This window comes from Xiphophorus couchianus, chromosome 5 (genome assembly GCF_001444195.1).
Source record: "Xiphophorus couchianus chromosome 5, X_couchianus-1.0, whole genome shotgun sequence".
NCBI classification, from domain to species: domain Eukaryota; kingdom Metazoa; phylum Chordata; class Actinopteri; order Cyprinodontiformes; family Poeciliidae; genus Xiphophorus; species Xiphophorus couchianus.
The window spans coordinates 3,223,015-3,248,898 of NC_040232.1; the positions used below are offsets into that span (position 1 = coordinate 3,223,015).

Here is a 25,884-nt window from a genome sequence, read left to right on the forward strand (position 1 = left end):
CTGAATCTGTGTGTTTGTCTGCGTACTGTCAATAGAAATCAAAGTGTAGTGTTATATTTTATTATTGAATTGTGTATATTTTTTTGGAACCCGTCAAGGGACTGCAGATACAAATTATCTTATGTTTGAGCTGTATTGTCTCTTTCTAAATAAAGTTTACTTAAAAAAATAGAGTCACATAAAAAGAAACATATATTATAAAGAATGCAGAGAAAGAAGCAACAAAAATAAGTCCTAAAGTGGTTTAATGTAGCCTGTTGAAATCATTGGGGGCATAAATATCATTAATTTTGGGCTTCACCGTGTTTTTTTGAAGTGGGTTTTAAATGGTATTTCCTCCAAGAAGACACCATGAACTAGAAAACATGTTGGCCAAGTTACTGTCACTAAAGACAGACGATTTGGTGGTGAGTGAGTGTCCACTGGTCCTTCAGGTTGGGGATGTGAACTGATAAACTTCAGGTAAAAGCACAAACAAAAGCTCTGAAGAGGGTTAGCTTAAAAAGGCTGATAATCAACCAGATAATCAGCCACTGGTTAAAAATGAGGTCCTTGTGGAAGAGCAATAAGTGACTTGGTCTTGAAAGACTGCAATGAAAAACACAAAATCGACCGCATTTCCGAATTCCACCAATCAGAGCACGCTTAGAGCGGAGTCAGCCAATAGGAACGCAGCAACAGTTCCAGCCTCCGTATGAAACAGGAAGATAAAGTTCTGGCCCGCTGCTGTTGTTGTTGGTGTAATCCCGGAGATGTCAGCTCCCTGACAGCATGGGCTCACTGTCATGGCTGGCAGACCTCAGCAGCTCCGCTCTGTCTCCTCCAAACCTGCTGCCATTGCTGCTCTTCTTGGTGGTTTTTTATCTGGTCCGTTTCTATCAGAGGCAGCGCGGCATCTACAGGAACATCCCGCCAGGTCCGCGGCCGTGGCCGGTGCTCGGTAACTTCGGCGGCCTTCTCCTGCCTCCCTTCATCAGGCGGAGGTTCGGACAGACCTCCAACCGGAACATCGGCGTCATGGAGGCTTTAACGTCCCAAGCCAGCATCTACGGGAACATCTACAGCCTGTTTGTGGGCAGTCAGCTGATCGTTGTCCTGAACAGCTTTGATGTGGTGAAGGACGCGCTGTCAAACCATCCAGATGTGTTCTCAGACCGGCCAGATGTTCCGACTATCTCCATACTCACCAAACGGAAAGGTGAGGAAATGATGCAAAAGATTATATCCAACTTCCTGTCACCAAGACTTTCTTCTCCCTTTTCCATACGGTGAAACCTGGTGGTGGCAGCATCATGCTGTGGGGTGCGTTTCTTTTATTTGATTGGTCAGACTTGATGAGGAAGTATAAATGAAAACTCTTGTCTCTTGATCTCATTACCGTTACCAGGTGGGAAGAGTATCTAAAGGTTTTACTGACGTAGAAGTAAAAAGCAGTCATCAAAAAAATGCCTCAAGTAAGAGTAAAAAAGTATTTGGTAAAAAATTTACTCAAGTACTGAGAAGCTGATCAAATGGTCTGTCATTTAAAAATTACATCATCAGACGGACCGAAATATAAAGTTAAGTGGGAATTTTGGTATTTTAAGATACGATCGACTACATTGATTATAATCACAATAATTTTATACCTTTTGTCAATTTCTATAAAACATTTGTCACTATTAGACACTATTATAAAACCATACAGTATTTTACCAGAGCAATTGCTAGAAAGGCAGCAGCAGCTCAGTTAAACTGGCCTCTGGTACGACAGAGAGATTACTGCCGTCCTCCAAGTCTGCTTTTATTCCTTCTTGTCTCTCAGGTCACTGCAGTGCCTGTGAAAAAGACTCAATTCCAGGGAATCAAAGCAAAGAGAATTTAACTTATCACAACTGACTGATGACGCAGCAATCTACCTTTTCAATGAATATGAAATAGATAAAGCAGTAGCTTGTGTCCAGGAATTTTCATCAGTATCAGGAGTGAAAATGAATCTTAACAAGTCTGTCCAATTTCCTCTCAAAAATTGTAAACTCCCAAAAATGTGCCCCATTCCTGTTAAATTCAAAATGATATATTTGGGAATAACAATTGAAAAAGATCAAAAGTCACGTAGCTAGCAACTTTTCCAAGATTGATTCCATCCTGCTGGTGAGCTCCAGGGTCCACAGCTGCCAGCGTCTTCCGAATTTGTCGATCTGCCAGGTATCTGCTAACTCCAAACAGCAGAAATCCCGTTATCATGAGTCCAAATAAATACAGATCCTCCACGTCTTCCAGGGACAAAGGAAGACGTGTTTTATTTTCAGCTGCTGTGGTTCTGTTTCTTACTCACTGACAACATTTTTATAAACAAATGTATCCCACTGGAATCAATTACATTGAGAGATAAGTTGACAAGATCCATAATTTGTAGATTCAGAAAGAGAGGCTCCAAAAATCTGCACCAAGACAGATGAAAGCAGGGCAAAAGTGAGTAGGGAGGGAGCAGAGGAAAAGGTTTCCACCGAGAGCAAGAGAGGAACCATCTCAAATCTTTTGCATCGTCTTTTGTAATAACTTCTGGGACAATTTACTGTCCAGCAAAATTTGTCTTTGTGACAGGCCTGTCTGTAAATGACTGGAGCCATCTCCTGCTTGTGTTTCAGGAATCGTGTTCGCTCCCTATGGGCCGGTCTGGAGAAAGCAGCGTAAGTTCTGCCACGCCACCCTCAGGAACTTCGGATTTGGTCGGCTGAGTTTGGAGCCGTGCATTCAGCAGGGCGTGGCCGCCGTCAAAACGGAGCTGCTGAGCGGCGAGCACGGCGCCTGCGGCGTCGACCCCTCCAGGCTGATCAGCAACGCCGTGTCGAACGTCATCTGCTCCCTGATCCTGGGTCAGCGCTTCCATCACGACGACCCTGAGTTCCGCGGCATCCTGGACCTGATGTCGCGCGGGTTGGAGATCTGCATAAACAGCCCCGCGGTGCTCATCAACATCTTCCCGCTGCTCTACTACCTGCCCTTTGGGGCGTTCAGGGAGCTGCGGCGGGTGGAGAGAGACATCACGGTGTTCCTGAAGAAGATCATCGGGAGCCACAGCAACACTTTGGATCCCAACAACCCCAGAGACCTGACTGACATGTACCTGATGGAGATGCTGGCTCAGCAAGCCGCAGGAGAGCAGGACAGCAGCTTCACAGAGGACTATCTCTTCTACATCATCGGAGACCTCTTCATCGCCGGAACCGACACCACCACCAATTCAGTTCTTTGGGTTCTGCTCTACCTGGCCCTGTACCCTGATATCCAAGGTAACAGCGCCGCCTGAGACCTGATGGTCCGGTAGGTTCGGTTCGATTGGGGACCAAAGTTGCCACATTTGTTACATTTTCAGGCGTTGTGGTTCTCTTTCTCACTCTCTGAGTTAAACCAACCAAAACCTTTGAGCAACAGTTCCCCTCCTCGGCTGTGGGGGCGCTGCACCAAGAACCACTGAAGAAAACGACACAAAAACCTCTGAACAAGACACGGAGCTTATCTTCCTTCTTCATAACATGGAAATAAAAATGGAGTCAGATTTTAGTGGTTGGATGATTTCTGTTTTATTTTTCTAAAGACCACCAGCCATTTCTTCAAACCAACCAGAGTTTCATTAAAACGAACTAAATTCACCCATAAACTCCACCAGCTGTTAGATTCACCCCTTTTCTACCATGGGTTATTATTTAATTTACTGTAATTTAACCTTTATGTAACCAGGTAAGTTGGTTGATAACAAAAAATTTATTTTCTACAAACGACCTGTTTAGAAAATATGAAAATAACAGACAACAGAATATCACAACATATTACATAAACAACAAACGCTCAAAAATACCTGAAATCCATGAGCACAGGATACCATTTAAATCAGTTATAGCTGCCTATTTCAGTGGTTCAAACACCAAATATATTTAATAAGCATTAATCAAGCAATTAAGCATTCTACCTCAGCAGCTTCCTTATCGCCACTCTTTGGGGTTCAGCCATCAGTGCCAAGGAAAATGAATGGCGCTCCTGGATTGGCTGATTTGCAAATGTCAGTCAATAGCATGTCAAGTAGCATTGTCCTTTAGCATTTTCTCAGAAATATTTCAGATAAAAAGCCGTGCATAGGTGAATTTTCTGCGAATAAACCTCTGAGGCTTCAGAGGAAAGCTGCATTAGATCACAAACCAGTAAACTATTTAGGTTGGTATGACTGGATTTCATTTAAGGCTGTCAGAGTAAAGGGAGTCTAACAGAAATGCATGCCGCACATTTCAGATTTTTATTTACTAAACAATCTGAACACCAAGTGTCGTTTTCCTTTTAACCCTCAACAGAAAACATTTCAGTTTGTGGTGATTAAGTTTGTGAATTGATCACATATTTTAGGTTTCTAGATGTAAAATCTCTACTTATTAATAATGAAAGAAGGAATTAATAACTGGCGGCGGGTTGCCATGTCTCCTTTACTTCCTGATTTTAGTCAGACTGGCTCAGTAAATATTTAACCACTTCTCACTGATGCAGACTGACATGTCAGCGTTTTCTTTGGTGTCACTTTAACCAGGCCGCGCTTGTGTGTTGAGCCTTAGCTGGTTTCCATGACAACTGACGCTTGCATCCCTCTGTGTGGATCCCAGACCAGGTCCAAGCAGAGATCGACAGAGTGGTGGACCGACGCCGCCCTCCATCTTTGACTGACAGAGGAAGTTTGCCTTTTACTGAAGCCACCATCATGGAGGTGCAGAGACTGACTGCGGTGGTTCCTCTCAGCATTCCTCACATGGCGTCAGAGACAACAGGTGACCGGGGGCAACCACGGGTAACCGGGGGCAACCAGAGGATGGTCTGCGATGGAGCGTGTTTTCTGATGGGTTTTATCTGTTTCCCAGTGTTCCGGGGCTTCACCATTCCCAAAGGAACGGTCATTATGCCCAACCTGTACTCGGTCCACAGAGACCCCAGTGTGTGGGACGATCCGGACGCCTTCAACCCGACCCGCTTCCTGGATGGAGAGGGGAAACTGCTGAGGAGAGAGTCCTTCATACCGTTTGGAATCGGTACGTCGCTCTGTCACTCAGGAGAATAAACCAGTTTAGCTTCACAAAGTTTATTTATTCCTCTTATTATTGATGATTATGGCTTAACAATAATGAACCTCTGAAAATCTTAATATGTTATATTTTGACCATGTTGAGTTATGAGGAAGGTTATTGCTTAAGAAGCTGTTCAGAGTCTATTATCCAAGAATCTTCAAAGAGTTGTAGATGGTGATGCTGTGAGCAGGAAGGATCTCCAGTAGCTGTCAGTCTTGCAACAAATCTTAAAGGCCTCTGACTGAAGACTGTTGCTGTATGAGTGTCATAACAAGCTAACAGCTAAATTTCCAGTCAGCAGAGATGATATTCCACAGTAACATGTCCTAAATGACACCATCAGTTGTTTGCTAGCTCTGCTAATCCACCTCATTTGCTTTGGCCACTCCTCTTTACATCTCCGTCGAGAGATGTTGGAGTCGAGGATATGATCCAGAGACAGTTTCAACTTCTTCCTTCTGTCTCTGGATCCACAAAGCCTTCTTTAAACTTCTCTGGGATTTGGGGTCAACGTTCAGGAATAATTTGACCTTTTGAGATGCTAATCCGCTCCTACCAGTTGTAAAAACAATACCCTGTTGCCATGGTTACACATCATAATGACCAGATGGAATAAATGTCCAAACATGCAACAATTCAACCAAAACAATATGAACAAAAATCTAGTAAATTACCATAACAGAGCTGCTCCAACATGCTGCTCCCCTGAGCGGCGCAGTTCTAGAACCAAGCAAATATGGAATCACCTTTTATTCTTTGTCTTGTGTAACATTCTGGTTCGAATCTTAATGTTTTTATAAGCCATAATCACCAAATTACCATGAATAAACACAAGTAAATCCATTTTGCATGTGGCCGTCAGGTCGCCGGGTGTGCATGGGCGAGCAGCTGGCCAAGATGGAGCTGTTCCTGACCGTCAGCGGTCTGCTGCAGGCCTGCACCTTCCGGCTCCCAGACGGGGCGCCCGCTCCGTCCCTGCACGGTCGCTTCGGCCTGACTCTGGCTCCCTGCCCCTTCGCCCTGTGCGTGAGCGCCCGCTGCGAAGACTCATTCAGCCCCAACGCATTCAGCTAGAGCGGCTGCTGCGACCTTCAGCGACCTAAAGATGCTTCTCAGGCCTCCTGGAGAGACTCTGGGAGAGATTTTAAACCAAAGATTGTCTCTTTCGCAACATCTTGTCTTTAATTTCAAGAATATTTCTCTGATTAGTCAAAATACACAGCTCAAAAAAATAAAGGGAACACTTAAACAGGTGTTTAACACTTAAAGTGTTCCCTTTATTTTTTTGAGCAGTATATATTTGATTCTATAAAACTTGGATTTCATTTTTATGTAATTTAATGTGTTCATTTATAAGAACAGTATTAATTTGTTTAGCACTTCTATTTATTTCCCTTTAAAAGGTCAGTTTTTATTTTTGGCTGATTCTATAAGACACCAGATGAAGATTTTATTGTTTTATGGTCAGTTATTATTTTAATGTGGAGAAAAAAATGTATTTTCTGCCTCATAAAATGAAAGCGAGTTGTGAACCTGACTGATTGAATCTTAATAATAGATTATTGTCATATTATTTTGAGGAAAGATAATGTTGTCTTGTCATTTTTTTTAAACTTTTGGATGCAGACTTCCTTTGACAGGAATTGTAGAAAAACAGATTATTAATATTTTAATCAAAGAAGCTTTATTGGCACAAGTGCAATTTGTATCTGCTGCTGAAATGTATGTGAACATTTATTAAAGTTATTTCTTGATGTGAAATGACATGACTGATATACAATAACAGGAATTAAAATGTGAATCTTGTTGGGAAACGGTGCAGTTTTTGATTTGACCTGCAGATGTCACTGTTACGCTTGTTACATTTCTGAACTTTTTTCCTATTCTGTTTTAGTAAAGATGAGGGGAGGGAAAAAAAACTCATGATGTTTAAATCTTTCTGTTTCCGTGGTTTTATGATTCAGTCAATTATGCTGAAAATGTTGGGGGCTTTTTACATCAATTTATGCTGATATATTATGTCTTTAATTTGTCACATTGCAACTAGAATGCAGCATTATCCATATTAACTTGTTAATTGTTTGGATTTCAGGAGAAAAGCCACTAGAAAATATTTTTTGCTGCTTTTTGGGCCTGCAGCCTCTCAGATTAGGGTCTGAAATTATTCTAAATATTATGGAGTAAAATATTAATAGCTAAAAAGTAATAAAAGAAAACACTTTCCTGGAAGGATGAGCAGGTAAAACAGCTGATGTTTGGTTTCTGTCATGCAGCTAAACTTTAATATTCATTACAAATCAAATAAGATGTTTGCAATAATCTCTTTTCTATGGATTAAAGGTCTAAACTATGGTTTCTCCATTGGATTGAGAGAGAAACTTTGGCATCGGAGAGAAAAAACCCTGTTTTGATAGTCTTGCAGAGACCGTCCACTAGATGGCGGTAGTTCTTTTTCCAGTCGGTTTGTCCGCTGAATCTGAAAACTTTTAAGAAGAAGAAGCAGCCTGCAGTCGACCTTTCACCCAGTTTGGATTCTGTCCCCAGTTCTGCAGATTTTAGAGCCTGTATGTTTAGGTTAGTTTCCTCCAACATGGCTTTTTTCACGCACCACATCAAGAGGAGCTTCTCTTCTTCGGCTGTCAGGAATGTTGTGATCAAAAACGTGACAATCATCGGAGGAGGTCAGATGGGAGCAGGAATTGCACAAGTAAGAGATGCATGCATGGAAGCGTTTCAGGGAGTTTCTTGTTTCTGTTTCTCCAACCTGCTGGGAATCTGAGTTTCTGATCATGTTGTGGTTTAAGGACGTTCTGGCATTTGCCTGTTCAAAATGTTATTAGAAACATTTTACAGCCTAATGCACTGAATCTTGGGATCTTCCTGGAATGGTGGAAACTGTAGTCGCTGTTAAACTTGGATTTAACAATCAACAACCAAACTGATCTAAATGTTAACTTAGTTTTTTTTCATCATAAAGTCTGTAGATCAGTGTTTCCCAACCCTGGTGCTCAAGGCACACTGGCCCTGCATGTCTTAAATGTTTCCCCGTTTTAATACCTGATTCAGCTGATTGCAGTTTAGCAAACACCTGTCAATTGAAATCACCTGGACTGAAGCAAGGAAACGCCTGACGCGCAGGTGTCAAACCTGGGGGCCGCAGTCCTGCAACGTCTAGATGTGTCTCTGCTGCAGCACCTGAACAGAATAATTAGGTCATTAAGGTTCTGGAGAACTGATCTACACAAGGAGGAGGTCATTATGCCATTTCATTCCAGTGTTTTGGACCGGTGGCTCATCTAAAGACTGCAGGACTGCGGCCCTTGAGGACCAGTGTTGAGAAACACTGCTCTGGGTGATTCTTCAGCAGTTCTTCTCTATCTGAATAACCTGGACGACGTGAAGGAGGGAAAACATGTTTCTCTAGATTCTATTACATATTGTGTGATATTTTTTATCAATTGATGCTCAACCACAACAGAAGACCTAATAGTAATCAAACTAGAAATAAATTATTGTATTTTATTTGTCATTTGCAAGAAAATCCTACATTTTCAGTTCTGCCTTTATGCTGTACGTAGCTAACGGGAAGCTAAGTGTGTTTGTGAGACGGCCACGCACGTGACCACGCAGAATGGGCATCAGCCAATAAAAAGCGGCTCTGTGGTAAGGTCCTTGTTAAAACGGTCAAATAAATGCGGGTTACCATGGTAACCACTGAGGGTTTTCTGTTACCATCTGTTACCTGCGGTATGTATTGGGATCAGCTCCGTGTTTTCTGCTCGATTATCCGACTTTAGACGAATTTAATCATATGCAGTGTTTCATGTGTAAATTTCGCCATGTTTTGAAAGTGTTATCATTATTAATGTTTGAATTTTAGTTTAATGTTTAATTTTACAACTGCTAACTGCTGTCAACTGCTCATTGGGAGCCACTGCTGTGTAGTTTTTGGGTTATTTATTTTACTTATTTAATGTGTAGGACCACAGGCTGCTGGACCGACTTTAGCCACCAACTTGACTTTTCTCTCTTTCGGTATGTTTTAAGTTTTGATTCAAGGTAATGTTTCAGTTACCAATTGTATGATCCACGTGTAATTTTGTTTCCTGCAGTAAAAATATATACTTGTTATGTTAAAGATTAGCTTAGCTATGTCGATAAATGACGTAGATTTACATCACTATGGAATCACAGTGGCCAACTGATGTTTACCACCAAGTTGAATAAAATAAATACAGTGAACCTGAGGGAACGCAATCATTTCCATTTGCACGATTTATTATTTTTCTCTTTCTACCAAAAACTGGATGATAAAAGTCTGAGCTAGCCCTTTTTGTGAAGACAGTTTTGTTTAGAGACTTCATATTTAATTTTATTTATTGTTTTGTTTGTTTATTTAGGATATTTAAAATGTCCAGTGTAAAATGTTCATTAGAATTTACATTTTATTGATTTTTGAAAATGTCTTATGCTAAAAGACAGTAGCTATTTTTACATTAACCATATAATTGAGCAATTTGACCAAAAATAACTTTGCTTAATATTTAAAATATCTAACCAGTTTGAGTGTTAAATGTTCAGTAGAATTTAAAGTTTATTGATATTTCAGGATATGTTCTAGTTCGTTATATTACTTGATAATGGTCTCAAAACAACAATATTATTGTTTATTGCGATAACTCCTGGGACATTTTATCGTCCAACACATTTTGTTATTTGGACAGGCCTTCCCATCGGTTTGTCTCTCCATCAACGCATCGATGCTGCGTTTCTTCCAGGTTCCGTATTTGAACTCTGACCTCTATCTGCTCTAAACTTGTGGTGAACAGTTCAGTCTGTTCTTTAACAAACAGACCAAGGAGGACGAGAGTCTGAAAGTGAATTTGGTGTTTTGACCAGATTGCTACGTTCCAGACCAGGATTTTAAAACCTGCTCACATGAAAACCCAACCGGAGCAAATTAACCCTTTCACAGCCTGATGAAGCTGGTGTGCTTTCTGTTTTCTCCCTGGAGGTCGCTGCATCCACCGGCCACTCGGTGACACTGGTGGACATGACGGACGACATCCTGAAGAAAGCGATGAAGGGAATCCAGAGCAGCCTGAGGAGAGTGGTGAAGAAGACGTTTTCTGGCGACCCGGAGGTGAGGCACTGCAGATCCTCGGAGGGACAGACGGAGGCGAAGAGCATTTCTCAGAAAACATCCTGGTTTCTCCTCAGTCTGGCGACGACTTCATCCAGAAGGTGATGCAGAACGTGTCCACCTCCACAGAGCCTTCAGCTGCCATCGCCACCTCAGACCTGATTCTGGAAGCCATTGTGGAGAATATGAAGATCAAACAGGATCTGTTCGGTTTCCTGGACAAGATGGCGCCCGAGTAAGAGTCACCGCTCGGTTAACATGTTGGAAATGTTTCTCTGGCTTTCAGGGTTTTATTTGCTCTCAATGTTTACCTATCAGTGTTTTAGATTATAGAGTCAGACTTTTTCAAAGTATCTCCATGGAAACAAAAATCTTTTTCACAGAAACCTTCCTGCTCACAATGAGACTAAAATAGGGCTGAAACAATGAATTCGATTAATTGCTATTATTCAATTATTGAAATAATTATCACTAATTCAGTAATTGATTGATTGTTAACTGGACCCGTTACACAGACCCAGAAAATGGCAATTAGCTGAAAGAACACAGCAGTAATTAAGCCAAAAACTGTACACAAATATAACTCAAGTTTTAGCTTCACCTGGTTCAAGTTTTTTAAAACTTTTAAGCACATTTTGCTATTTGTCGGTTAATCCAAGAAATAATCACTAGATCAGCTCTATTGATAAGTCAAACAGGAATGTTTACATGTCGATGTTACATGTTTTTTTAAGTGATAAAAAATGCTCATGTGTTCTTCACACATGGTGGGTTTGCATTGCATTTGGAGTATCAGCACATTAGCATTAGCTTCCACTGAATGCTTTATTGTTAGCAGATTAGCGCTTAAGGATTAACACATTAATGGAAGGCCTTCAAACTGACTTCCATCTAAATGTAAAACTGTGACCCGATGAGTTTTTGGTTGTTGTATTTTCTGTTGCAGACACACCATCTTTGCCAGCAACACGTCCTCGCTGCCCATCAGTGACATCGCCAGCGCCACCAGCAGGCCGGACCGGTGCGCAGGCCTCCACTTCTTCAACCCCGTTCCCCTGATGAAACTGGTAGAGGTGGGTCACACCCAGAGACGAGCCGCCCAGACTGGTTTTAGATCAGAACCCAACCAATGAGCAGGCTGGAACTGGAGCTGCTGTTTCCTGTAAACACAAAGTAATCGGCTCAGTTTACATCTGGGAACAAGAAGAATTGTTAAAGGGGAAAAAACACAAAGAAATATGTGTTTTAGAGGCACATAGTGCCATTTGATAGCATAATCATGTTGTTACCTTCAGTTGTTATACAAAATCTGTATGTATCAATATGAGTTTAAAGAAATGCCACTTTCTTAATTAAGACCTTGAAATTGGGCCTCTGTCTCTTTAAAAACTCCAGCTCTGCCTTCAACATGGCTCCTCTATTAACCCTTTAACAGCCTATTTACCAGCATTGCTCGGAGAAGTAGCTCCTCTAATGAGCTCAGCAGCTCCACCAGGTGTTTGCTAATTGCTGCGGGCTAGTCTGGAGGAGCTGAATGGGGGAGGAGCTGTGACTTGAAGGCGGGGCTAAGTTCACCATGGCGTTTTACACAGCTGAATGGTTGTCATGGATTTCTTAAACATTCATGAAAGAATCAAAGCAATACTGCAGGTTTGTTTTTGATGAGGTACAGCCCTTTTGAAAATTGGCCAACATTGGCCGATACCGATATTGATCCCAATAAATCCTGCATCCTGGCTCTGCATCCTACCTGAACATTGGACCAGTTTCCCAGCCTGTTGCCTTGGATCTTTTCCTGGTTTTTGTTTCCTGGACGACATTTTAGACGCTTGCTTCCCTCCAGGTTTGATACTCAGTAAAGTCTCAATCTCCTGCAGGTCGTCGCGACGACGTCGACCAGCCCAGAGACGTCCGAGTCCCTCCTGAACTTCACCAAAGCACTTGGAAAAACGCCGGTGTGCTGCAAGGTGAGGTGGAATAGTTGAGGACGGACCGTCTGACGAGGACGGTTCCAGTTTCTGAATCCCTGCCTTGTTTGTCCAGGACACCCCTGGGTTCATCGTAAACCGGCTGCTGGTTCCCTACATGATGGAGGCCCTGCGGCTGCACGAGAGAGGTGCGTCTCCGTCTGCTTCGCCGGTAAAACGGTTACCATGGTTTCACTTCAGTTTCTTTCTGCAGGCCACGCGTCCAAAGAAGACATCGATACCGGCATGAAACTGGGCGCCGGGTATCCGATGGGACCGTTTGAGCTCAGCGACTACGTGGGACTGGACACAATAAAGTTCATCATGGACGGTGGATATTTACTAATAAGGCCTATACCTTTTATTGTTGTAGTTTGGCCACCACCCAGCAGAGGGCGCTGCTGGTCATCCTTTACTTAGCCAGTTGATAGAATTAAAGATGGCGATTATTTTAAAAGCCACGGTCGACAGTATTTAGGTATGAACATTTCTGTTCATGGATATTAAGGTGTTCACATATTTCATGATTTTCATCTTTTATTTTTCTATCCGGCAATAAAAGAGATTCCTGTTTTGTTGTATTTTATAAATATGTCTGCTTAATGAAACGAGAAAACCACAATTTTCTGTTTATTCAGTCAGTATTTAATACAGCTTTCAAAAAATAATGTTGAAATTCAGTAGATATTTATTTTAATTCAGCCTATGAGAATTTATCTCTTTATTATGGAAAGACTGAACCCTCTTCATACATGAGAAAACTAAAGTTTTTAGGAAAATGGCCGCTTATCGGTTAATCGTTAGTCAGTCGATAAGATCAGTCAACGTTAGATAAACTGATTAATCGATCATTTGGACCTAAATAAGCCTCTTCCTCCTGAATCTTTAGGCTGGAGCAAGAAGGAACCTGACAACCCGATCTTCGCTCCCAGTCAACTCCTCAACAAGCTGGTCGCTGAGGGGAAACTGGGCAAGAAGACATTAGAGGGATTCTACAAGTACAACAAGTGATCGGATCAGAACTGGACCAGCGGAGCCTCCAGGGAGAACGGATCGGAACAGAAAAGTGCCTCTCGGGTCGTTAACATCCAGACCATCAAACCTGATTAAACATGTTTCAAAAACAACTGCCTGTGATTAATTTAAAGAAAAATAAACCAGGAAAATGATTGATTACCGAAGCAGAACTAATTTATGATCCAGAAAAAGATTCTCTGAGCTGTAATACTTCAACCCAGTGTTTTTCAGTGAGGCCGCCAGGGGGCGCTAGAGGAGCCTCAGAGAACTGGAGGGGAAAATGCAGAATTTTGTTTTTCACAATCTAACTTGTTTTTCAGTCATTATTATTAAAATGTTGGGCAAAATAATTTACTGGAATATTTTGCCACACAAATGCAACAGTTATTGAATAAATAATAAAATTGCTGCTTCTTTATAGCATTACCTGTGGGTTCACAAATTTTACCTTTTAAAATGTACGTATTATTTCACTTTAACAAAACATTTTTCCTGTTATAAGTGAAATGATCTGCCAGTGGGACCAGAACTTTCACAATATTAAGGAGTTACTGACTTAAAACAAGCTCTTAAATGTTGCTTATAATTTAGTTTAGTCTTATTTCAAGTGTATTAAGATATTTGTATTAGAAACTTGACCAAAACTCCTTGGTGAGTTTTTGTGTTTTTGCACTAAACACTGCATACTCTTTCCAGATGCAGCGTGTGGTTAAAATCAAAGTCCAGATTTTTCTGTTTGCCTGTTAACGGGAACAAACCGCAACAAAACCATCAGCAGGCTGAGATTACGTCTATGAAGTAGTTCGAACGTTTTCCCAGTAGTTCTGCCTGCCGTCCCGGTTCTGTGTACGCTGCGGTTCCTCTGTAGTGGTCGCAGAGAACCAACAGAACCCGACCACTGAAACATCTGCTGGGAGTCTCCATAGCTGCACAAACAGTCGGAAGAAAGCAAATGTAGAGAATTGAGTCGGGAATTTTGACGTGGATCTTCAGGAATCCTGACACTGGAGTTTTTTCACACCCAGATTTGTTTCAACTGAGTTTTGGAAGAACAAAATCTTACATTTCAGCTTCATCCTCAGTGAGAAAACCGAAAATAAAACCCAACATGTTGATGTCTACAAACAGAACCTGAAGGAAAACCGAACCGAACAGCTTCAAATGTCAAACAGCAAAGTAGAGACCAAATGCCAGGATGTAAAAAAATGAGCGCAGTAATCTGATCAATTACAGGAAATCTGACGAAAATGGAATAAATTTGAGCCACTGAGACGTTTTTCCTCATATTTACTCGTTTATGTTGAGCTTCTAGTTTGCAGAAAAGCTGCAAAGGATCAAAATGATCACAGGTGCAAAACATAACCAAATCCTCATGCTTTTATTCTGAAAGAGGACACATACTCGCTTCCTCCTGTAGTCTATAATTTTAAAAAAAGACTTGAATTATTTGCTTATTTGCATCTTATAGTGTATTTCTAATATTATATTCAAGAAAGGCCTTTAGTGGTTAAATGAAACATCTGCAGAATGTGACCATTTTTTAATCAGATTAATCGTTGCAATAATCAATTAATAAAATAATCATTAATTGCAACCATATAAAAAACATGCAGAAACCATCAGGTTTTAACCTTTGACCTTTGGGTGCAAACCAGCAGCTGTAGGCTGATAAAGGTGGGGGGGGGGGGGGGGGGGGGGGGGTGAAGAAAAAAAACCTGCATATTTCCCCAGAACTGAGTAAAAGAAGGAAACTAGTGAGAGGAAAGGTTCTGGTTGGTTCTGTGTGACGGTGATTCTCTACTGGTTTGGACCAAAGACAGAAGCTGGAAGACAGAAAACTTTTCCTCCAAAACCAGATCCAGTTGTGGCAAAAATCTTCCACAATGTGGTTGGAGAATTTTCATGATCCGGTGGAACCGGACTGGAACTTTGTGCCAAAACTTTCTCCAGCTGAACAGAAACAAAATGAAGTGATTATCTTTGGACCAGAAGAGGAACAATGTAGAGTTATAGATCTAGAGTCAGCACACAGCTTCAGTCACTGCAGCTGGAAATCAGAATCTGGGTTTGAACCTTCAGAGTCACATAAAGACAGTTACAAAGTCGGCCTTCTGTGACCTGCAGAGCATTTCTAGGATTTCCATCAAGATGTAGAGAAACTCATCCATGCGTTTATCTTTAGCTGCATTGATTACTCCCAACAGTTCTGCATAAAAAAATCAGAAAGCTGCAGCCAATCCAGGACCACAAATCTGGAACAAACGTCCAGAAAACTGAAAAACAGCCGAAACGCTGAGTTTCTTTAAGCCAAGGTTAAAAATCCAGATGTGTAGAGCCGACTTTTATTGATTTGAAACTGGAACGCTGATTAATTTCTGTATTAACTCAATATGAGAATTATTCTTGGCTTTGATGGTATTTGACTAAATATGTTTATTTGCTGTTCTGAAAATGTTTTAATCTCAAAGCGCTTTGCTAAAATGAGCAATTCAAACAAACGGGACTAGATTACAGCGTGCAAGCACATTATTCCACTTTTTTAAATACATATATTTTTAAACAAAACTGGATAAAAAATTGAAATTGTTAATAAGCTAATATTTTTAGTGCATCACCAAATATATGGTTATTTAGATGTTGACCAGAAGGTGGAGCCGTTTCATCAAAATTACACCAGATCAGATCCAAACACAACATTCAGATTTTTAATGTCTATCCTTTAATCAACCTTCAAATTTATACACAATCTGTACATTAATGTTGTTTTTGTTGCTTTCGGTCTTCGAGCTTTAAAGCACGTTAAGGTTTCAGGTCTGTTCACCACACGACTCATCAGATGAGACAATGGTGCCTTTTTATTAAAAAAAAAAGAAAAAAGAACAAAAAACATGTTGAAACAATTCAAATATGATTTCCTGGGAAGCAAAATGCTCCTCCAAGAAAAACAGTGACCCGAAATATTAAAATAATAATAAAAAAAATTAATTTGTCAAGTAATACTAAAAATAGAGCATCAAAATAAAATTAAAAAAAATGTTACAGATATGGAATAAACAACATGGCTAAAAAGACCACACTATTAGCTACCAGAGAGAGAAAAGACAAAAAGGTCCATTGCAATAAAAGAAAGACTGTCAAGTGCTGGAGTAAATATATATATCTGCTTCATTTGTCGTGTTTCCGAGCAATAAAATCCTGATGTAGCCTGCAAAAATATCCAGAAAAATCCAACATATCCTGACAGTTTTTAAAAAGTACACATACCGAGCGTTTATGTTACATCCGAGCCGACCCCGAGGTAACTATTTGTTACAAATAGTTATCAAAAGAAGCCGCAAGTTTCGATTTTCTGCAAGACGCTCCAACAAGAAAAATGGCTTTCTTGTGTCCAAAAGCTTATTTTCATATATACCACTATAAAAAAACAAAAACAAAACAAAAATCACTAAAATATACACCGAGAAGATGAAACGAGATACAAAAACAAAAGCATTCAAAATAAAATTCAGTCTAAATAAAGCAAAGGGAGAGAGAAAGAGAGAGAGTCAAAATGATCCGGTTTTTTTCTCCACATCAACTTGGTCGTTTGGCGAGACGAGATGAGATCCCTCCATCTTCCTTAGTGCAGTCTGTCGAAACAACAAAAACAGAAACAAAGAGGCGTTTGGTTGGGTGGAACGGTCCCCAAAACGTTTCCAGTGAGAGGTCGGAGCAAGCGAGGGCCTGATGGACTATACAAAAACGGACAGGTGACAAATAAGTTAGAATAAGTTAGTGCCGGTGGAGGAGGAGGAAGAGGAGCAGGAGGAAGAGGAGGAGTCTGTGCTGCGGGTTTTCAGTGCAGAAGACAGACGGAGGGTTTGGTGTGACGGCGCTCCCGCTAAAAATCCTGATTGTCTCGTTCAGTTCAGTCTCCGGAGCGGAGGCGCCTTCAGGAGGCGAGGGAGGAGCTAAATCTGTCCCGGTGTGGCGGAGGTGAAGGCGGAGGGGCGGAGGAGGCAGAGGAGGAGGGGGTCCCGCCGAGAACCGGAGAGTTTTGGGTCTTCATGGAATCTAACAGGCCTCCATCTCAAGCAGAGGACCCGATGATGCTGCCTTCGCTTTGCACGTGGAAAAGCTGTTCCTCTTTCCTCCTGAGGGAAGAAAACAGAAACGCTGAACATCGGCGCCACAAACTGTCCCAGGAAATATTCAGATAATACGGCCATTTTTAAACCATTTTCAACATATTAATGCAAGAACAGATTCTCAAAGATAAAAAAACAACAACTTTAATTTCTAAAGAACATTTAACACCACAAGTGGAAAATATTTCAATATCCAAAATGAACACAGAAAACAATAATTAAAATGGATTATAAAGTGTCTGTAACCAACAGACACTGGATTTAAAACTTAAAAATAAAATAAAAATCAAGTCATTCAGCTCAGACAAGGAAAACAGGCAACAGTGGCAGGAAGTGCAGATCAACTTCTTCATATTCGTAAATGTTTGCAGCTTCTTCAATGACATTAAAGAAGTGATATTATGTGCTTTCCAGGCACATAGGGCCATTTTATAGCACAATAAAGTAACCATGTTACCCGCAGTTGTTATAAAAATGCTTCATATATGAAATTTGACATAACATAAATTTCACTTTGTAATTTAATGCCTTGAAATTGGGCCTCTGTCTCTTTAAGAAGCTCCTGCTCTTTTTGAGACTCCGCCTTCAGGAAGTCGTCACAACATGGCTCCTCTATTAACCCTTTAAACTAAACCACGTTTCTACCAGCGTTGCTCTGAGAAGAGGCTCCTAGAAGGAGCTCAGCTGATGTTCCACCAGGTGTTTGCTAATTGCTGTTGGCTAGTCTGAAGGAGCTGAATGAAGAAGGGCTGATCTATGAGGCAGAAGCTCTTAAATGTGGAAACTGCTGCTCTGAGGAGGAGCTTCGTCCTTGAAGGCGGGGCAAGGTCCAACCAGGCGTTTACCACAGCTGAATGGTTGCCATGGAGATTAAAGGATTTTTTTAAACATGCATGACAGAATCAAAGCAACAGTCCAGGTATGTTTGTGATGAGGGACTAAGAAAACATGACGGAAAGCTCAAAAACTTGATTTTACATGATACTTCCCTTTTAAAGTGAGCATCTGTAATGACTAATGGTCATGCTTATTGTAACTATTATGCGATTAGTTGACTTATTGCTTATTGTGAAAGACTTTATCGGCAGTAAAACGTTGCTCACATTCCAGACAGACGCGTCAGGCTGAGCCGCCTCACCGCCATTCCCACCGCCGTCCTCATCCTCATTCCCATCCACTCCATCCATCAGCAGTTTGGTTTTTTTTTTTTGGTTCTCAGACATTCAGCTGACTGAACGGAGCGGCGAGCCACGCTCTGAACTCCAGAGGAGGTCAGAGGTCGGCGACAGGAAGTGGGCCGGCCCGGCTTTGATGACCCAGCTGGCAACACTTCTCTGTTTCAGCCGAGCAGCTTCTGGCTGACATTTCAGCTCCGGCTGCAGGTGGGCGAGCGGCGGGGAAACAGAAAAAAGAAATCGGGCTTTCTTCCCTCAATGCCCGCATTATGCATTTATAACAGCGGAAATAAAAGGTGCAACCTCAAACGTAACTGGTCCTCTGACAGTTCCCAGTCCGTTCTTGGCAGCCTGGACTGGTTTTACAGCTAATACTCAGCTATTAGGAGAGCAGTTCTCCCTTCATGTGAGAAAGGTTCTCATATTTTTTAGCACCTCTTCTTCCTTGATCCTTCCTGAACTTTTATGGCTAAATTCACGCAGCAGGAATTGATGTTCAGTTCAGATTTTTGGCTAAAATCAGATTTGTTTTTGTGTGTTTTGAACACGACCGCAATCAGATCTCAGAGAACGGTTTACGATCCCTAAAGCAACAAATGAGCAGAAGAAGAACGTTGATGTCACTCAGCAGCGCTTCGTTTACAGAAGTAGTAATGGACGCCATCGTCTACGGATCAATAAAAGAAAGATAAAAAGAAAGAACGGCTAATAGCTAAGGCCTGCAGACACCATATGCAGAACAGAGAGAGGTTGGGTTGGGATGTGATGCTTCACTGGCACAAAGCTTCTTTCATAAATTCAGAATTATAACTTTCAACCGTTATTTACTTTGTCTATCTTGTTCTGGTGCAGAATTATGAGGCGTGTCTCACGTCAAGGATGAAAAAGTCGGATAAAACATGACGGTTCAGACTGCAGACGCTTTGAAAACTATGGGATACGTATCCGATTTAGTTCCACATATGAAAGTGGAAGCAAATCGGATTTTATTTTGAGTGAAAAGATCATAATGGGGCCGTTCAAAGTGCTGTGTAAAAGTCAAACATGGGTCGCGTATGGAAAAAACAAAGTTCTTCCCCTGGCCGTAGATATCCAGGGGAAGAAGCTGGAATCAAATATTCAACTTTCCGATTGCAAGGCAACTACACTTCTCTGTGAGCTCCCTCTACTGGCCAGGCAAAGAGTTAGCCCCAATATAACCAAAGAAGTGAAGTGAGCGCTGGAAGCTAGCTGCAGCCGCATATCATCAACATAGAAACGAACGTCTGACAAGACAAAGCTTCTGAAAAGTGGAATAAAGGGAAATACAGTTATGTTCAAATTCAGAAATACTCTATTGATTCCAAAGGGAAATTAAATAATTTCAGAAAAAAATAAAAAAGTCTGAAAACTATTGAGAAAAATCTGTCCAACTACACATAATCCAAAACAAGAAGGATAAAACAAGAAGGAACAATTATTTAGAAAAATTATTTCTCTCTCAGAAAGGCAGGAATGAAGTTTTGAAAATGAAAAAATCTCAATGAAAGTCCAGAGCTACTCCAACATGCTGCCACCCTGAGCGGCGCAATTCTAGAAAACATATCTGGAAAATGTTTTTAAAAAGTTTTAAAATTGGACCAATTCAATAAATAACTCCATTGGCAGACTGCTGCATCCGATGTGCACAAAGTAGAGTTAAAGTAGATCCTTCCTCCCAGCTGTTAGACACTAGAACCAATAAACTCAGTAAATGTTTACATCCCTGCTGAATTTTTTTACAATTTCATCTAAGAAAAGCAAATCCACGGCCAGTGAGCATGTTGGTCTTTTTGTGCTGAGCAGCTTTTGAAACGAAGCGTTTGCTTCACTCTGCATCAAGATAAACCAGCTACTTAACATGCATCCACACCAGCTCCGTTTAATCCGCTTTAATCAAACTCCAGTCCGTTTGTATAGAAAGTTCTAACTGAACCTCGGTCTCGGTTCGGTTAAAATCAACTCTGGTGTGCTTCGAACGCACATGTAAAGAACAAGCGGACCAAAGACTGCTCCAATAGCAGGAAGTAGACTACAGTGCAGGGCATTCTGGGTAAATACAGCCTAAACAAAGTCTATTGCTAGCAGGAGAAATGGTTTGTGGTGTTTTATCAACCACAAACAAAATCCTACAACAGCTCAAATCTAACGCCACTCCATCTCACTGAAATTACACTAGTTAATGTCGATCACATATTTTAGTGAAATTTTAATTAAATTAAGCTGTCTGCTTCTCAACAAGTCGTTTTCTTCAGTGGTTCTTGCTGCAGCGCCCCCACAGGCGAGGAGGAGAACAGGTTTTTAAAAGGTTTTGTTTCATTTGACACAGTGCAGCTTGAAAGCAAACCGCAGCAGCTGAAAATGTAACAAATCACGAGTTTACCAGACTATCAGGTGTAAAAACAGCCTTAGTTTCATGACCCAAATCTGATCCAACACAAAGATCTGAAGCTTTATTCAAACTGGCCCCCCTTCCTCACTGGGAAGTTGTTTGTCAGCCGGTTCTTTTCTCCCTCTGTGATCTGGGCTAACGTATCAGAGTTTGCTTCAGCTATTGACAAGCTATAAGGGAGTTATTTTAGACCACAGCAGCATCAAATAGAATCTGTGATCAAAGTGGAGAGGCAGAGACAGAGGTGAGCAGACGCCTCCTGCGACTCAAACGATGTCTGAACGCTGAGGAGGAGCAGAGAAAAAGCTGCCATATTAGTTTGTTTCTCCCTTGTGGCAAAGGAGAGCAGTCAGCAGAGTCCTGCAACGTGAAGCCCTAAAACACACACGCAAACAGACTGCTTCCCCACAAGCGGATAAAAGGGAGCGGGACAGAGGAGCGCTGACCCCGGAGCTGCGCGCGGAAAGACGGGGAGAGAGATCTCCTGTCGCTTTTATTTACCTCCGCCGCCCTCCGTCTTTTCATCCCAGGATCTGAAGGCAGGCCCGCGCCCGGCCCTGCACCCAGTTTCCTGGGGAGCGTTTTTCCTTCCCCCACGGCAGACATGAAAAGCCCCGACCTTCCTGCCTGGGGAAGAGTCCTGAGGCTCCAGGCCACTTCGTTTGAAAAGAGGAATTAAAAAAAACAAGTGGCAGTGGTTACAGCGGGGCTGGTTGGCTGTACACTGTAAAACGCAGTAAGTGTTGCCCAGAACAAACGTTCCTGGATGATAAATTATCCCAGAAATTATCACGATAAACGATAATATTCTCAAAGATCACTAAACTTTAAACACTGGAACTGGAAGACATTCTAAACATCCCAAATAAATAAACAAAACAAATAAAATGAATTATGAAGTTTCTGTAAACAAAGTTGTCTTTCAAAGAAAGAGCGAGTTCAAACCAAAGCACCAGACTTAAAGAGAAAAACAATAAATCATTCCAAAGGAAATTATTCAGCTTGTTTTAACTTATCATGCAACAAATTCATTTGTTACAAAAGACCTAAAAAATTGATTTTACTTTATAAAATTTATGCAAACCCGTAGCCTAAACAAAATGTTAAAACTTAAAAATGTTAGTATGTTCAAGCTGCACATCTTAAGTTTACACAACTCGACTAACTTGATCAATTTAAGTTGTAATTATATAATAGTAAACATAACTACTGTACAATCCAATTAATTCTCCTTACATGAAAACTTAAATTTCATTAAAATATCTGATCGACATTAACTTGTGTAATTTCAGTGAGCTTAACTTATTCAATCTGACTATGTTGGAATTACTTACATTTACTTCATTTTTTAAACTCGAAACTTTATATAAAAAGGAAACCATTTGATTGAAACTGTTCCTGCTTTTTATTTCATTCTGCTCAACAGGAAACGAACAGCAGTGACAGTTTGCTCACCGTTTCCATATGAAAATGAACATGAATCTCAGTTTCATGTATGCAGTCTTAAACAGCCGCCGTTTTTTAATTATTACTGTCATAACTGCTGGCCTGCATGTCGAACTGTTGGCATTAATATATTTCTAGTGTCTGTTTTTGTTATTGTTATTAAAACTCATTTTTCTGCCAAATAAAATAATGGTTTAATTAGTTGCTGCAATGCATTATGGGATACCTCCCTGGCCAATCCCAACTGTCTCACAACCTTTAAAACATTTTTACGTCTGAAGACCCTCAACTTCTTTAAATCAAAAGATTATAAATTAAATCCACTTAATTTATTCAATTACAGTCAACATAGTAACTCACTATAAACTGGAAATCAAAACTCATATTCCCTCCTCTTTTTCAGTTAAAAACAACGCAATAATTTACAGTGCAGGCTGGGATTCAGGAGCAACTTGACCCTTCCTCACCTCCCTCCTCTTCCTCCGTCTGCATTAGAGCTGAAAAATGCTCGCTGGAATCCGGCTTTTTTTTTCTTCCTTTTTTTTTGCAGGAAATGAAACGCTCCTCTGTTTGGAGGGCGAGCGAAGCCTCGCCCCCTCTTCCCCCGTTGCCTTTACGCGACGGGCGGATGGAGGGATGGAGGGACGGGGGGACGGGGGGAGGAAGGAGTCTCCCCCGGCGTTTGAAGTGTGGGAGGTTAAGATAACTGGCACAGCCTCGTGCCTCAATCGCTGCTTTCACCTCGCCGGCCAAATCAAAGCACCCACAGCTGCCCCCACCCCCCCTCCTCCACCCAGAGCGATGGGGTTTTTCTGTTTGGAGCCATTAAAAAGAAAAACACAGCCGACAAATTACTCTAAAAATAAGCCAAGTGCGGAGAGGTGCGAAGAGCAGAAGGTGCAGCGGAGAGAGGAAGGGGGAAACGGGGGAGACTTCATGCCTGAGAGGGCTTTCCACAAGTTTCAGCCCGGCTCTCGTTGCTTTACATTTCACTTTCAAGTAATCCTCTAAAAACCACTTGATCATTAGTTCTTCAGGCTTTCTGAAGATCTTTCAAAGGTTTTCTGTGGACTTTGCTGCTGTTTTCGCTCCAAGGTTCCTAAAGTCTGGAAAAGTATGAAAATTGATTCAAGTTTCGTCCAAGTGTGGAAGTGCATCCATCTGTCTGTCCGTCCGCCAACCTTTCTGTCTGTTTATCCAAACTCTGTGCATCCATCGGTTTATTCCCTCCATCCATATGCATCTGTCCGGTCATCCTTCCATTTTTACCATTTCTAGTTTTAGCAATTTGACATCAAGCTCAAAATTTGGCTGCATTTTGAAGCTTAGCCCTTTGAAGAGGAGAAACCTTTTGTTTTAAAACTGACCTGTAGGGGGCAGCAGCGCCCCGAGCTGCATCAGTAGAAGAACAGTAACCGCTAACTTAAGAGTTAGCTGCACTAACCCTAAAGCCCTAATCAATAATATTACTTCCAGTAATGCTAAACCAACAAGGTATTTAGCAGATGCTAATGCTAAAACATTAGCTGCTTAATTAGCAAGCCTAGTAGTTTGTCCATGTAAATGTTGTATTTTCTCTATACATTATTTGTTTGTTGTATACTTCACACTTACTCAATAAGCATTAGTTCTGCTAACAGGAAAGCGCTATACCAACATGGTATTTAGCAGAAGCTAATGCTAAAGCGCTAAATTCAATTGAAATTATATGTCTGCTTGAAAGACTAGAACCCTCAAGCACCAGTTTGACAAATTAAGGTCTGCAGAGTAGTAAATGGGTAAACTGGTGGAACTGATCCAAAGCTTAATCTTTTTACAGAATTATTAGGTAACCAGGAGATTTTTCAATAAATTCAAATGTTTTCACACTGTAGAGTTTGAGTCTAGGAAAATGAACGACCAACATTTTCCTAAACTTCGGCTGGACTTCCTGCTTCATTTCTAATCCACTGATAGTATTAAAAAACAAAACGGCTCTGCTTTCCCAAATGAAGTGCAGAAGAGGGAGAAACGTGAGGAAGGAGAGCTGATCACTGCAGGGCAGAGGAGGGTGAGGTCTGATTGTGGTTAGCAGCGGGGGAACGGGGCTGGTACAGTCACCAAAAACCCCAAACCTCAGGCATGCGTGGGCGAGACTCGCAGCGCAGCGAGGAGGGGCGAGGGGGGTCAGTGGGAGCCATCGCCCACATCTGAGGGAACGTCGCTGGGGGCCCGAGCAGCTGAAGTCTGGCCCCGTGCCCCGGCAGCTCCGTCTGAGAGGAGACGGAGGGGGGCGGCGGCGCGATCAAAGAGCTAGCACAATGGCCGCCTCCTCTGCTGCGGTGGCGCTTCAAAGGGACGCGGCTGCCGCTCACATCCAGCACCGGGACAGAGGAGAGGGCAGGAAAACCTCAGCGGGGAAAATGAGGCAGAAAATGAGTGAAAGAAGAGCCGGGCTCAGGTTCTGCCTCCCCAAAAACAAACAAACCCGAAACATCACAGAAACACAGACAGGCTTCATCCTCTGATAACCATCTCATGGAGGTCAAAACGCCTTTAAAACACGACTTTGTTTATACAACACCTTTCAGCAGAAGGCTACTCAAAGTGCTTAAACAGAGAAGATTAAATGATAAATTAAAACAAGCTCAATAATTTCCATGATTTATCGGTTTTCTCTTCCATCTCGTTAAATATAAAGTCTTCAGTCTGGTGCTTTGGTCTCAACTATAAGGACGACTTTGGGCAACACTTTATCTGAAGGAATGTGTCATTAAAGGAGTCTTTTTTTGACACTTTTATTGGAAAGTTGCACTAAATGTTACATTAAAATTATCATTATTTACTGAATAATCATGACAACATATGAAGATTCCTCCATGTTTATGACAGGTGTTATGTCAGGCTTATGCATTATTACAAAAAGTTGTTTACAGAGACTTCATAATTTATTTTGTCATTTGCTAATTTAAAATGTCTTGTCCAGTTGTAATATTAAATATTTATTAGAATTTAAAGTTTATTGATCTTTGAGAATATCTTCTTGCATAATTTATGCCAATACTATTATATTACTTTAACATGATCTCAAAATAACAATATTATTGTTTATCGCAATAACTTCTGGGACAATTTATCGTCCAGCAACATTTGTTATTGTGACAGAGGTCAGCGATGCGAATCTTTCAGTGTATTTGACTTTTAGATTTATGATTCAATTCAGAAACAACTTTTCTGTTATGAGGCTGACAAGAGGAGAAGACAGTAGCTGCATTTCCATTAATCATATAATTGCATAATTTGACATTCAGAAAGTAAATTTGCTTAATGTTAACATGCTAACTCAGACAACAAACTCGTTTAGCACCTTTTAGGTGAAATAATCTGCCAGTGGAACTAGAACTTTTCAACAATACTGAGGAGTTGCTAACTTAAACAAGCTCCTATATGTTGCTGAAAAGTTACTTGTCAGTTACTTTTATCGTACTTCAAGAGTACAAAGATATTTGCACTAAAAACTAGACCAAAACTAC

The 25,884-nt window shown here is 41.2% G+C and overlaps 3 protein-coding genes and 1 long non-coding RNA gene across 9 annotated transcripts in view; 2 read left to right on the forward strand and 2 right to left on the reverse strand.

Moving 5' to 3' along the window:
* Positions 1–299: 299 nt before the first annotated feature.
* Positions 300–6,350, forward strand: cyp2u1 (cytochrome P450, family 2, subfamily U, polypeptide 1). Its single transcript, XM_028018978.1, has 5 exons — positions 300–1,198; positions 2,631–3,275; positions 4,632–4,793; positions 4,884–5,051; positions 5,950–6,350. Exons 1-5 carry the CDS (start codon positions 772–774, stop codon positions 6,159–6,161), a joined length of 1,614 nt encoding a protein of 537 aa, XP_027874779.1. The 5' UTR covers positions 300–771; the 3' UTR covers positions 6,162–6,350.
* A 1,220-nt stretch (positions 6,351–7,570) lies between these two features.
* hadh (hydroxyacyl-CoA dehydrogenase) lies at positions 7,571–13,324 on the forward strand. Of its 3 annotated transcripts, XM_028019055.1 has the most exons (9): positions 8,745–8,834; positions 9,069–9,122; positions 10,102–10,230; positions 10,308–10,465; positions 11,177–11,303; positions 12,108–12,197; positions 12,274–12,346; positions 12,412–12,528; positions 13,087–13,324. In XM_028019055.1, the coding sequence occupies exons 3-9, from the start codon at positions 10,141–10,143 to the stop codon at positions 13,206–13,208; spliced, it is 777 nt and encodes a 258-aa protein (XP_027874856.1). In that variant the 5' UTR covers positions 8,745–8,834; positions 9,069–9,122; positions 10,102–10,140; the 3' UTR covers positions 13,209–13,324. The 3 variants fall into 3 exon arrangements, with proteins under 3 accessions (XP_027874855.1, XP_027874856.1, XP_027874858.1); XM_028019054.1 differs by lacking the exons at positions 8,745–8,834; positions 9,069–9,122 and adding an exon at positions 7,571–7,794; XM_028019057.1 differs by lacking the exon at positions 9,069–9,122 and having other exon boundaries at positions 8,794–8,834.
* Positions 11,280–14,525, reverse strand: LOC114145465 (uncharacterized). The gene is made up of 3 exons (XR_003595696.1): positions 14,278–14,525; positions 13,973–14,140; positions 11,280–11,390 (listed from the first exon to the last, which is right to left on the reverse strand). It is a non-coding gene; the product is annotated as an uncharacterized LOC114145465 (long non-coding RNA).
* A 1,385-nt stretch (positions 14,526–15,910) lies between these two features.
* Positions 15,911–25,884, reverse strand: part of lef1 (lymphoid enhancer-binding factor 1) — a 64,735-nt gene continuing 54,761 nt past the window's right edge. For all 4 annotated transcript variants that reach the window (XM_028017204.1, XM_028017203.1, XM_028017207.1 and 1 more), the window contains one exon: positions 15,911–17,347. In XM_028017204.1, the coding sequence (XP_027873005.1) occupies positions 17,268–17,347 (80 nt within the window). In that variant the 3' untranslated portion in view covers positions 15,911–17,267. The remainder of the gene's footprint in view (positions 17,348–25,884) is intronic.

What these genes read in the sequence shown, in the direction of transcription:
- hadh (XM_028019054.1), top strand. Translation starts at nt 7,654, where the DNA reads ATGTTTAGGTTAGTTTCCTCCAACATGGCTTTTTTCACGCACCACATC. An exon ending in CTGGACAAGATGGCGCCCGA is followed by an intron (nt 10,466 to 11,176) that starts GTAAGAGTCACC and finishes TTTCTGTTGCAG; the next exon opens with ACACACCATCTTTGCCAGCA. An exon ending in AAACGCCGGTGTGCTGCAAG is followed by an intron (nt 12,198 to 12,273) that starts GTGAGGTGGAAT and finishes TTGTTTGTCCAG; the next exon opens with GACACCCCTGGGTTCATCGT.
- cyp2u1 (XM_028018978.1), top strand. Translation starts at nt 772, where the DNA reads ATGGGCTCACTGTCATGGCTGGCAGACCTCAGCAGCTCCGCTCTGTCT. An exon ending in CCTGTACCCTGATATCCAAG is followed by an intron (nt 3,276 to 4,631) that starts GTAACAGCGCCG and finishes TGTGGATCCCAG; the next exon opens with ACCAGGTCCAAGCAGAGATC. An exon ending in CTTCATACCGTTTGGAATCG is followed by an intron (nt 5,052 to 5,949) that starts GTACGTCGCTCT and finishes TGTGGCCGTCAG; the next exon opens with GTCGCCGGGTGTGCATGGGC.